The 12,513-nt window shown below is 46.5% G+C and overlaps 1 protein-coding gene across 1 annotated transcript in view; it reads right to left on the reverse strand.

Annotated features, from left to right (window-relative positions):
• Positions 1-12,513, reverse strand: part of DMRT1 (doublesex and mab-3 related transcription factor 1) — a 52,619-nt gene that overhangs the window by 14,992 nt on the left and 25,114 nt on the right. The window contains exon 4 of the mRNA XM_035097477.2: positions 7,745-7,907. Coding sequence (XP_034953368.1) covers positions 7,745-7,907 — 163 coding nt within the window. The remainder of the gene's footprint in view (positions 1-7,744; positions 7,908-12,513) is intronic.

Below are 12,513 nucleotides of genomic sequence, written 5' to 3' on the forward strand. Positions count from 1 at the left end.
AAGAGGGGCTCCAGGAATCTAGAGAGCGCATTGCCTGGCTTCATGGTTTTTCCCACATTGTGATTTCTGCATCGCACACACACAGACGCACCTCACGATTCACAATATATGGCTAGGTAAAAACTTATGAAACCAGTATCCAGCATGGACTTCAAACCAGCTTCAGATGATATATCACCCAGTCCTATGCGTGAGTTGAGGCCTAAGCCCCACCTCAAAATGCAAAATCGCATTTAGTAAAATCAGAGCACGGCTAACACGAGCAGTTATTTCAACAGAAATAAACTGAGCCAGTTCAGCTCCAAGAGACCATTACAAACTGTAAAAGAAATTCTAGCATTTAACTTTCCAGCCTAAGCCGAGATGACTGTGTCATTATAAATATATGAGTCTATTCACGTACATGGCACGGATATACCTTTTCCTAAAAATGTCACTGGCTTGCTAAAAAAAAAAAAAGCAAGAAAATGAATAGAATTCATTCTTATAGCATGAAGAATTAAGCATTTGGCTTTATACCAGCTCGGCAAGTTAGTCTGAGGGCCCGCTGCAATGTGCAGGTCTTTAAAATGAAAACCTTTGTCTCAGTAATACGAGCATATTGCTGGTACGTGAAGCCGACATGCACACAAAAATTACTTACAAGCTTTAGAAAATAGCAGCTTTGGCATTTGCATGCCTGATCTCCTTCAACAGGTCTACGGGGAGAAGAAATATAATTTATTAGAGCTCATTTGGCTCAGCAACAATGGCTTCTTCCGGGGGGGGGGGGGGAAACAAGGGGGAAAGAGTAGATTGTAATTGAACATAAGTAGCCTCTTGAGTGAATAAGCCTCCAGCAGCCTGAGGCGGAGAGGGAGCTACAACTGATGTACTACAAGGCATTACAAGAGTGCTGGGTGCTATAGCCAGCAATTATCCTGGTATTTAACCAAATCTATCGCTCATCAGCAAAGCGTTTAGTGGGGCAGTCGGAGCGAGACAGGCCGACATGGAGCACAGTTACTTAACAGTCCCCTGCAGCGATTACGCTTTCCCACAGCTCAAGAGTCATGTCAAATTAAACAACAACGCATTGACTTTTCGCTTCTAGAAACATTACGGCGTGACTGACAACTCCGGGATGCTGGAAGCTGGTGGTCGGAAGCTGGTGGTCGGTGGCTAGAACCTGCCGCCGGAGGTTCTACTTATTTGTGAGGCCGGCGTCCTCATCTCACCTCTTTTCTGGGGGAATTTCCTCCTGCGCTATTTTACAATCCCTTCCCGTCTGCTCTGTCCCTTGAAGGTTCTTTATTATCAAGTGATATTCTTCTTGAAGCAGAAGCCACAACCTGCTTTCCAAACCAGACGCTCTTCCCTTTCCCAACTAAATCCAGTTTGCCTCTGTTTGAGAAACCTATTTTTTTGTGTGCGTGGCATCCGTGGTCACCCAAAACGGCTCAGTGCCATTTTGCACCCAACTTGGTTCCCTAAATAGGCTCACCTGCATGCCGACAGCTCTCTTTTATCTGCCAGCAGCAGTTAGGCAGGCTAGAGAAAGAGAACGGTAGCTCCACGGGGTCATTGCCTAGGCAAGAGTCCCACATTTGAGGCCCAGCAGCAGAGATCAGCATTGCTAAGCCTCTGCTGAGAGCTCTGGTTTGACTGAGGGTTCATCAGATCCCACCCCAAATTCCTACTGTTCCTCTACAACTTCACCAGCCCTCTCTGCTCCCTCACCTGCCTGGTAGGTGGTTGGTGGGAGCAGCAAGCCTCCTCCTTGCTTCCACCTGCCACAGTCCCACCAGCCACAGAAAGAGCCAGCGAGGAGGCGGGTCAACAGGGCCAACCGATGGTCCTTCTCGCCACCCTGGAGGGAGCTCAGCGATGGCAGCGGCAAGAATGAGGGAGAAGAGCGAGCCCACAAGCTCCCAAGTGTGTATGAGAGAGGGGGGCAATGGTGGGTCTCTCCCCTAGGGATTGCCCTGCTCCATCTGCCCCCCTCCAAATTCTTTCCCACCTCCCATCTTCTTTGGCTATCTCCCTGGAACCTGAATTGGGAAGGCAAGAGAGAGCCCAGCAGCAACTCCCCCCCCCCCTAGCAGCCTGGGGACGGAAGCGAACCCTCTAGGAATTCACAATGCAAAGCTATCCCCACATTTGGAAATTGTGAACCAAGTCTACATAAACTCACCTCCTTGCTGATGGTGGCAGGACGTACTTAGTTAAATAATGAGGGTGAGTTTGGAGAGTCCAAAATCTAGCTTTCCTGACTTCTATACTTTATGTGGGAGAGAGAGAGAGAGAGAGAGCGCAAATCATGGAATGTGACTTGCCAATTTGATTTTAACCACCTGTTCAATAGGAAACTGAGACTATTAAAAAAGGCAAGTCGTTCAAACACCACTGAAAGCTTTTGTTTGGGGGGGGGGGCTATGAAGCTCCTAAAAAAACCAAAAACCCTCACCTTGTGTTTGAAGCAAAATGACTGAATCCCAAGATTTGCTGCACTGGAAAAACCATTTCTTTATAGGTGAGATTGTACCAGCAGAGACTCGCCAGGCATGAAGTTATGTTAGGTGATGCACTGGTGTGTGTGTGTGTGTGTGTGTGTGTGTGTGTGTGTGTGTGTGTGCAGCTGCAGATTTGATCTTAGGAAGCTGATTCTCCAGGTAGCTTTTCAGATGATATATAATTGCACGCATAATGAAAAGCCAATAAGCACATCATACACAACATCTAGCATAGCACCAAAGAAAATGCATGCACACCCACAGATACACAGAAGAGGTACACATGCGCACCACGCCATGGGCACATGCCTGCTTTACAGATACATAGGAGCAAGGACAACGGTGTAGGGGCCCTCCGGCATCTATGTACATATGGAAACTAAAGCACATTATATATTACCTAAATATATATAAAGCTAACTTTTTAGTCTTGAGAAAACAAAAGCTATCCTCATATAACAGCCAAATTCCTACATAACTCAATTCCGACATCTCATCTGGTGTGAACTGCACTCATTCCTAGTGTAAACCCCGCCGTGCTGTGCAATGATATACTGTAATGTCACCTCGCAATCTGGATTTACTATAAAGGGCTTCTGACGAGTTTCAGAGCAGTAAACATTGCAGCGAGGTGTATTTCACACTGAGCTGGTTTTTATGAAGAACACTTCACCGCCCAGCCACGGCACCCAGATGATGAATGGTGAAAGATGCATGACAAGCTTCATCATTGTTTGTAAATCTTAACTGTTCCTGCTCACTAACTCTGCAGGCAATTTTCAAAGACAGCGGCCGACAGAAGGACAGAACAGCTTTCCTGAAGGTTATTCAACTTGTTCTTGGCCTAAGCACGGGAAAATAAACTTGCTGGGTTCCAGAACCCCGGCCTTAAGCAGGGTGCGAAGGAGAGCAAACTTCAGAAATGCCATCTTCATGATACCTTTCCAGCAGGCACTTCCATTGTCTTTTCGCTGCTTTTTTACTCAGCTAGCCTACAGGTAAAGGTAAAGGGAGCCCTGACCATTAGGTCCAGTCGTGACCGACTCTGGGGTTGCGCGCTCATCTCACATTATTGGCCGAGGGAGCCGGCATATAGCTTCCAGGTCATGTGGCCAGCATGACAAAGCCGCTTCTGGCAAACCAGAGCAGCACATGGAAATGCCGTTTACCTTCCCGCTGTAGCGGTTCCTATTTATCTACTTGCATTTTGACGTGCTTTCGAACTGCTAGGTTGGCAGGAGCTGGGACCAAGCAACGGGAGCTCACCCCATCGCAGGGATTCGAACCGCCGACCTTCTGATCAGCAAGCCCTAGGCTCAGTGGTTTAACCACAGCGCCATCTGGGTCACCACTATTGCATGCTGAGAAAAGCAGGAGTACGACTGGGATCCCAGGTATGAATGAAGCAGAATTTTAATTTATTCATTATCAAGGCTTATAGCCTTTCCGTCATCCTAATGTCACAGGGCAGGTAACGTACCAACTTCACGGGCCGCTAGTCTGATTCTGGGTGCACTTCAAACTGATAATCTCGTCTCCTTTGCCCCTCCTGCCCCTTTCCATGCAAACTTACAGCAGCATTAGTGACAGGAGAGTCTTGTAAGAAGCACGTTTGCTCGTAACAAAGGGGTCTGAAATCATGGGAAACGCAATGGCTCTTGATGCCCTAATGAGGACACCGGATGCCCTAGGTAGGAACCAGGTCTCCCTAAGTTAAGTTCCCTAAGTTTTCTTTTCTTTTCTTCCCTTTATTGGGTTTTATAAGACTAATGTTATGCAAACAAGTATACCAAGTTTTCTCATGTCATTTGTATATCACAAAAATAGCATAATAAATGTGGAAAAATATCTACAACATATGTTTCATTATTAGTGGTCAATGTACAGGTTCTGGGTTCATGAATTGGTTTAAACAGGAAGGAAGGAAGGAAGGAAGGAAGGAAGGAAGGAAGGAAGGAAGGAAGGAAGGAAGGAAGGAAGGAAGGAAGGAAGGAAGGAGTTTGGTTAGGTTCCCGAAATTAAGGGTCATCCCCAGAACCAGATTTTAGTATGTAATGGCAATCACTGCAAGACTTTCCATCGGCACTGATGACACTTGTATTTGGGAGAGGGGAAAGAAGTGGCGGAGCTAACTGGAAATTGACCGGGGGCGGGTACTGCCTTACACAAAGAGGTGTTTTCAGGATTTAAGCCTTTTAGATTGTTTTCCAAACAATTTGTTTCTGAAGTCTTTATTTGCCTCCCCTGTCTAAAAAGATGCTGTGGGTGGAAAGACCGCTAGCATAGAATCATAGAGTTGGAAGAGACCACAAGGGCCATCCAGTCCAACCCCCTGCCAAGCAGGAAACAGATGCCTGTCAAGCCTGTGCTTAAAGTCCTCCAAAGAAGGAGACTCCACCACACTCCTTGGCAGCAAATTCCACTGTTGAACAGCTCTTACTGTCAGGAAGTTCTTCCTAATGTTTAGGTGGAATCTTCTTTCTTGAAGTTTGAATCCATTGCTCCGTGTCCGCTTCTCTGGAGCAGCAGAAAACAACCTTTCTCCCTCCTCTATATGACATCCTTTCATATATTTGAACATGGCTATCATATCACCCCTTAACCTTCTCTTCTCCAGGCTAAACATACCCAGCTCCCTAAGCCGTTCCTCATAAGGTATCGTTTCCAGGCCCTTGACCATTTTGCTTGCCCTCTTCTGGACACGTTCCAGCTTGTCAGTAACCTTCTTGAACTGTGGTGCCCAGAACTTTACACAGTACTCCAGGTGAGGTCTGACCAGAGCAGAATACGGTGGAACTATTACTTCCCTTGATCTAGATGCTATACTCCTATTTATGCAGCCCAGAACTGCATTGGCTTTTTTAGCTGCTGCATCACACTGTTGACTCATGTCAAATTTGTGGTCTACCAAGACTCCTAGAGCCTTTTCACATGGCTATGGGACAACCAGATCCCCCACTCTGGACTGAGCCACCATCGTTCTGTAATTAGAAAGCATCGTTTCCTTGGAAGCTGCAAGATATAATAATAGCACAGTATATAACCTTGCGTGGAAAAAAGAAAGTCTGAAGCTTCTCACAAACTTCCCGCTATTCACAAAAGAAAAATATAAATCAGGCTTATATCTCCTCCCTATCCTATCTCCTCCCTATCAGCGCAAACACACACAGAGAGAGCATAAACAGGCAGTTAACTCCGCAGAACAACATTAATGAAATGGTAGGTCTAACAGTGCTAATATATGAACTGGCGAAGCCACCATAAAACGAAAGTTACACCTCAGGATTCGGAGGCAAGTAACAGACTTTGTGAATTATGAAGAAAACGCCGCACACTTTGGTTATTAGCTGTGGTTTAAAGGACATGCCTCCCTCTCGTCTCCCTCTGTCAGATAAGAAATCTTGCTGCCTAATAACCACCGTGGCCGCAACACTTGAGGAATAGCTGGGGCTCAGAAGTAGTTTTGCTGCAACACCGACTGCTTTTCCAGTTTGTGGGTCAGCATTTCTGCCCCATGTTGTTCCGACAAACACATCTAAGGGGTCAGGGCAAATGTTTTACTAGAGAGAGAGAGAGAGAGATATCAAGAGAAGCAAAAGAATAAAACAAAGGGTGCAATTGGAACCACCGAGAGGCATTTCCTATTGCCCCTCCCAAGGACAGGTTTGGCCATCAGCAAAAGAAAACCGAAAGTGACGGATAAAGTCCTCTTCAGGAATTTCCCCAAACATAGATGAGGAACAGCGGAGGTGCTCCTTGCTCCTGAGCTGCCTCCAGGTGCAACTTAACTCTTATTTCCGCAGCAAAATAATTAATCATGGTGGTGTTCATATCAATGCACCCAAGGATCAGATCGAATTCTTCACCCGCTGGAGTCAAGTTAGCTAGGCAAGTTCACTTTTTGGGAGTGTCTCCACCCCCATAGTCCCTCCCGGACATGGAGGTTCTGCTTTGAGAGCCTTCTGGGTGTTCCCTCCCTGCAAGAAGTGAGGATACAGGGAACCAGGCAGAGGGCCTTCTCGGTGGTGGCGCCCACCCTGTGGAACACCCTCCACCAATGTCAAGAGATAACAAACTATGCGACTTTTAGAAAACATCTGAAGGCAGCCCCGTTTAGGGAAGTTTTTGATGTTTGATATTTTATCGTGTTTTTAATATTCTATTGGGAGTCACCCCAAGTGGCTGGAGAAACAAATGATTATCATATTATTATTATTATTCTGAGATCTGGTGCAGAGCAATTTGCTTCATATGTGCAAAGTGGTGGTGCCAGGAATGTCCCTGGAAGGCAGCTGCCAGTCAGAGCAGACGACACTGCGCTGCATGGACCAATGGTCCGACTCGGAATAAAGCGACTCCCTATGTCCCATAGCCCTGTCTCAAGAGTGGGGAGCATTTTTTACTTCGAGGGTTGCCCACATTCCTATGGTTGGCCGAGACAGAGGCTAGTTTCTGCACATGCTAAATTACTTCTCATCCTCCTTGCAGACAAGCAAGAGGCGTTGTGACAGTTTGAGGGCTCGGGGGAGAGAGGTGGTGAGTATTTCAAATTCTTTCCTTTTAGTTAAAGGTTTGTACGGGGTTCCACGGTCCACACTCTTCCACCTGAAAGGGAGCTTCGCATTGCGTTGCGTTGTTTTAGGGCGCAGACTACGCACCTGCGGCACCAAAGAGATTTGTCTGGCTCCGGACTGAAAATGCGCAGCGTTTGTTTGAAATGATCCATGGGTTGGCAAAGAGGAAGGGCTATTAGGAGGACCATCAAAAAAGTGTGCCACGTCTTTTTATTCACACCCTTCATAATTGTACCTGAGCTTCTCATGTCGGCCGGTCCCCCAGCTATGGAATAGCACTCCGTCAGAGCTTGGGAAAACTGCTGGAGCTCAGTAAATTACAGCTCCCGGCTTGTCCGCAGCTGATTGATGAGTGAACTTAGGGAACAATATCAGTATGTGGAATATCGTTTGAACCAGTGGTCAATAATGATTGAAAACAGGGCATTTTCTGCAGTTTACGAACATGCACAACACACTTCTCCTCCGCTTAGAATCAAGGCCACATTTGGGGAGGCATAAATGTACTTTTAAAAGCCACCACCCCTTCTTGTTTTTAAAAAATACCCGATTAGAAGAGGAATTTAACAGGTTAGTACAGTAGGAAGGGGAAATACCACGGCAGCCTAGGGGATGCCCTGATTGTTGGACCACAAACCCCCCCCCCATTAGATCTGGTGGATTATTAAATCTGCTTACCATTTGCTTTCGTTTCAGAGAAAGAGGGGCTCTCCTCAAAGGTGAAAATCTGGGGGACACAGGCAGGAGCCCCAACGCTCTGGCCCAAGTAGGAGCCGGAAGGATAGTAAGAATGCATTCTGTACTGGGAACTCACACCATGGCGGTTTTCTGGACTTTTCACCTGGTTAGAGAAAAACAAGAAGAAAATATGCCTGTTAAGCCGATCAGAAGCAGGAGAACAAAAATGGAGTTCCTTTTAATGCCCCCCCCAACATAATTTTTTTGACCACCAGGCAGAACACTGTATTTTTCTTGCACTGAATTTGTAATTGAAACTGTCAGCCTGAGAATCCCTTGTGCCTGGAAAACTCCATTTGCTCCCTGCAAAAAGGCATCGGCAGGGTCGGTGTTCTAATTTTCTGAAAGGGTTTTCAAGCTAGAAGGAGATGCTGTTTTCCCCAGAGCTTGGAAAGGAACTAGTTCTAGTTCAAGATGTCCCAAAAGGGAACTAATTCCAGTTCACGGTCGTCCCTCTATGGAATGAACCAGTTTGATTCACCTTCAGTTCACGGTTCAATTGAAGTTCATCCATATCAGGTATAGGCAAACTCCAGATGTTTTGGGACTACAACCCCCATCATTCCCTGACCACTGGTCCTGTTAGCTAGGGATCCTGGGAGTTGTAGTCCCAAAACACCTGGAGGGCCGAGTTTCCCTATGCCTGACCCAAATGATCCTTGATAATTTATTTCCAGCATTCAGAATTGTTACAAGCTGCTTTATGAAACATACTTAAGAAGACTAAGAAAAAAAAATCAAAACATACACACAGAAGAATGTGAATTGTTTCACTTTGTTTCCCCCAACCATTATGATCTTTAGGCTTAGAGGCCCAAAGATTCGGAAGCTTAAGAAACACATGGAGAGATGAACCAGAAATTGTTTTAACTTCTACCCCAAAATGAACTAAATTCATGTTCCATTCACTTAGCATTTACGGGAACTACTTTGAAGTGGAGAGATTTTTTTAACTAACGCAGAAAACTTGGTTAAAAATGAAGCAGTTGATTCTAAGCACTGATTACGTTTCCCTGTTTACTGTGGTCAAATGACAGCATTATTACTACTCAAAGGTTTTGCAAGCTTTGGTAGCAGCGATTCTGAAATGTGCAATGCTTGCTTGACCAGAACTACTCGTGGGGCAAAAAGAAAGGGGGATGTGTACATCAAGGTATTCTGTTCAGGCCAAGGGGCAAGAAGGCAGGTTGGTTGTCACAGCACCACAAAGAGCTTCTGGTTGTGGGAATGTTCAGGGTGGCAGGAGAGGAGATATTGTTTATTAATATCCTTCCTAACTTGTGCTAGCAAGTTCATTTACTTAGAGTTACATTCTCCTTTTTAATTGCATGGCAGACAGCTGGTTGCAGGCTCGTGTAAGCCTCTCACTATTATACAATTCAGTCTGTCTCAGATTGAATTCTACGTTCCTGGCAAGTTCCCTTGAATCCCTTGTAAAAGAATAAAGACACCACAATCTTTTTCAAAGTCAATGAAAGAAGGTGACTCACATCAGTTCACAGTTGGATTCCTGAAGGCAGACTTAGTTATAAATACAGTGGAACCTCTGTTTATGAACACCTCGGTTTATGAATTTTCGGTTTATGAACGCCGTGGACCCATCTGGAACGGATTAATTCACTTTCCATTACTTTTAATGGGAAAGTTCGCTTCAGTTTATGAACGCTTCAGTTTATGAACAGACTTCCGGAACCAATTACACCCATGTTTCAGTTTATGAACGCTTCAGTTTAAGTACTCCCCGGATCTGTCTGGAACGGATTAATCCACTTTCCATTACTTTCAATGGGAAAGTTCGCTTCAGTTTATGAACGCTTCAGTTTATGAACAGACTTCCGGAACCAATTGTGTTCATAAACCGAGGTACCACTGTATGTACACGTGGATCTACCCCATATGGGGGAATGATCCCAGTGCTTCTGCTAGCTGAGAACTTAACAGAGCAGTCCTAGCTGGTCAAACGAAGAAGGAAGGTCAAAAAAAGAGGGAGGTGTGCTGCATGACTCGTCCTTTTGTTACCTGGACAGGTGAGGTCACGCCCACCTCCTAATCACATGCAAAAGTAAGGATGCTCCAGCCAGGAGGAAGAGGCTGGGCCAAAAAATTCCCTCGCGCGTCTTCTCTAGCATTACAAGGAATGTTGTACTTGACTGCCTCTCATGGATCACACCCCACACTGGTGGGCAAAAAAGGTTGGAAGCAAACGGAGGCCTTTGGGTTGAGCTGCTGGGCCTGCCATGCCAGAGTCTCTTTGATGTCTGCAGCTGGATGTGCAGAGTCCACACAAATGGAAAAGCAAAGAATAAGGACAGCAGCTGAAGAACAACCAGAACCCCCTGAGCTCTGTGAAGGCAAGAAATGAGAGTGCCAAGCCTTTTAAGCTCATCCCTCCCTCCTCCATGTATGTACACAGCCTGTCCTCTGTTGTGATGCTTCCACATTACACAACCACTCTCTGCACAGGTTGGTTTTTCAAGCCTGCTCTCCATCCCATGATCTCTCTTTACTTTCCCCCCACCATGCATCCCCTAAAAATAATCACTGGACAAGGACAATATAATTTTAGCATCTATTAAATGGCCCCCACTAGCCACTGGGGCTGAAAGGAGGTCTGGTTTGTTTTCTTTCCCCAGAGGATGTGGGCAATGACCTGTTTCCATTCAAGCCTTCTTGTTTTCCTCTCATCTCACCCATTCCTTAAAAAAACACCCACCTAAAATCCCAGGACCCAATGAATTATTACAACTATTATTATTAGTATGTGGTCGCTGGCTAGCAAGAGACATGTTTTATAATCTTATTACCCGCACCAGGTCTGTGAACCACGGTACGACCGACAGACGGAGGCTAGGCTCTGCAAACAATATGCGCTGGATTAACCACTGGAGAAAATCTAGAAAGCTTTAGGCTTTGTTTTATTAAACTGTTTAGAATATATACCACAGTAAATCTGAGCCACAAGGTTTCCTTTTTATAGAGCTTAGCTACCCTGTTTTATAGTAACAGTAAAGAACCGGCGAGACATAAAAATGCTTGACCTCAGCACTGCATTACAAAGGGGACCTGGAAGATCATTTGCCCAATGAAGATGACGGGAGTCGCGTCTTTTAGCTCCAAAACACACTGGGCATCCTTGCCCGCGTGTGTCACCAAGGGTGTGTGTGTGTCAAAATTACACCATTGATTCTGGTGGCGAGGGAAGAGGGCAAAAAGATCTGAGCAGGGAATGAGTAACTGTGGCTCTTATCAGAATGAGAAACTGGGCGCTGATGCAAATCTTCCCAATGTCCCTACTTATGCGCCTCTTCTAGCTTCATGTTCCACAGCCAGGATGGACCTGAGACCAGTGGAAAGCTGGACTTGTTGCGCGCCCTCAGGGGCATTATAACACATGTGCCTTAGTCTTGCCACATGTTCTTTGCCTCTCAAAGGAAGTGCATCTGTTGTTCACGACTCCCTGGTCCTAAATGGGGCAACTGTGCCCCTGAAGGACCAGGTGCGCAGCCTGGGAGTCATTTTGGGCTCACAGCTGTCCATGGAGGCGCAGGAGAAATGTAAAGTACTACACTTGGGCAAAAAAAATGAAAGGCACGAATACAGGATGGGTGACACCTGGCTTGAGAGCAGTACATGTGAAAAGGATCTAGGAGTCTTGGTAGACCACAAACTTGACATGAGTCAGCAGTGTGATGCAGCAGCTCAAAAAGCCAATGCAATTCTGGGCTGCATCAATAGGAGTATAGCATCTAGATCAGGGGTCCCCAGACTTACCCGCCTTCGGGCCGGAGAGTGCGCGCACAGTGGGCCGGAGGGTGGGGGAGTGTGCGCCAGTGAGCATGCGCACACCCATTTACTGGCGCGGTGGCGCGCTCCCAGGTCGGAAAAATCACCAAAAATTGTTTGTGCGCATGCGTATGGCCTCCCCCGACCCGGAAGTGCACCTCCCCCGACCCAGAAGTGCACCAGAAATGACCTCTTCTGGGTCGGGAGAGGCCCATATTTTTTTTCAGATCTGGAAGCGCGCCACCACGCAGCGCGGTGTAAGAGCGGGCGGCGGCAGCGGGGGGCGTCGTGGGCCGGATTGGGAGGCCAATTGGGCCGCATCCGGCCCGGGGGCCGTAGTCTGGGGCCCCTGATCTAGATCAAGGGAAGTAATAGTACCACTGTATTCTGCTCTGGTCAGACCTCACCTGGAGTACTGTGTCCAGTTCTGGGCACAGTTCAAGAAGGATACTGACAAACTGGAACATGTCCAGAAGAGGGCAACCAAAATGGTCAAAGGCCTGGAAACGATGCCTTATGAGGAACGGCTTAGGGAGCTGGGTATGTTTAGCCTGGAGAAGAGAAGGTTAAGGGGTGATATGATTGCCATGTTCAAATATATCAAAGGATGTCATATAGAGGAGGGAGAAAGGTTGTTTTCTGCTGCTCCAGAGAAGCGGACACGGAGCAATGGATTCAAACTACAAGAAAGAAGATTCCACCTAAACATTAGGAAGAACTTCCTGACAGTAAGAGCTGTTCGGCAGTGGAATTTGCTGCCAAGGAGTGTGGTGGAGTCTCCTTCTTTGGAGGTCTTTAAGCAGAGACTTGACAGGCATATGTCAATAATGCTTTGATGGTGTTTCCTGCTCAGCAGGGGGTTGGACTGGATGGCCCTTGTGGTCTCTTCCAACTCTACGATTCTATGATTCTAGGTCAGTTCTGTG

The sequence above is a fragment of the Zootoca vivipara genome, chromosome 16 (genome assembly GCF_963506605.1).
Source record: "Zootoca vivipara chromosome 16, rZooViv1.1, whole genome shotgun sequence".
In the NCBI taxonomy this organism is placed as follows: domain Eukaryota; kingdom Metazoa; phylum Chordata; class Lepidosauria; order Squamata; family Lacertidae; genus Zootoca; species Zootoca vivipara.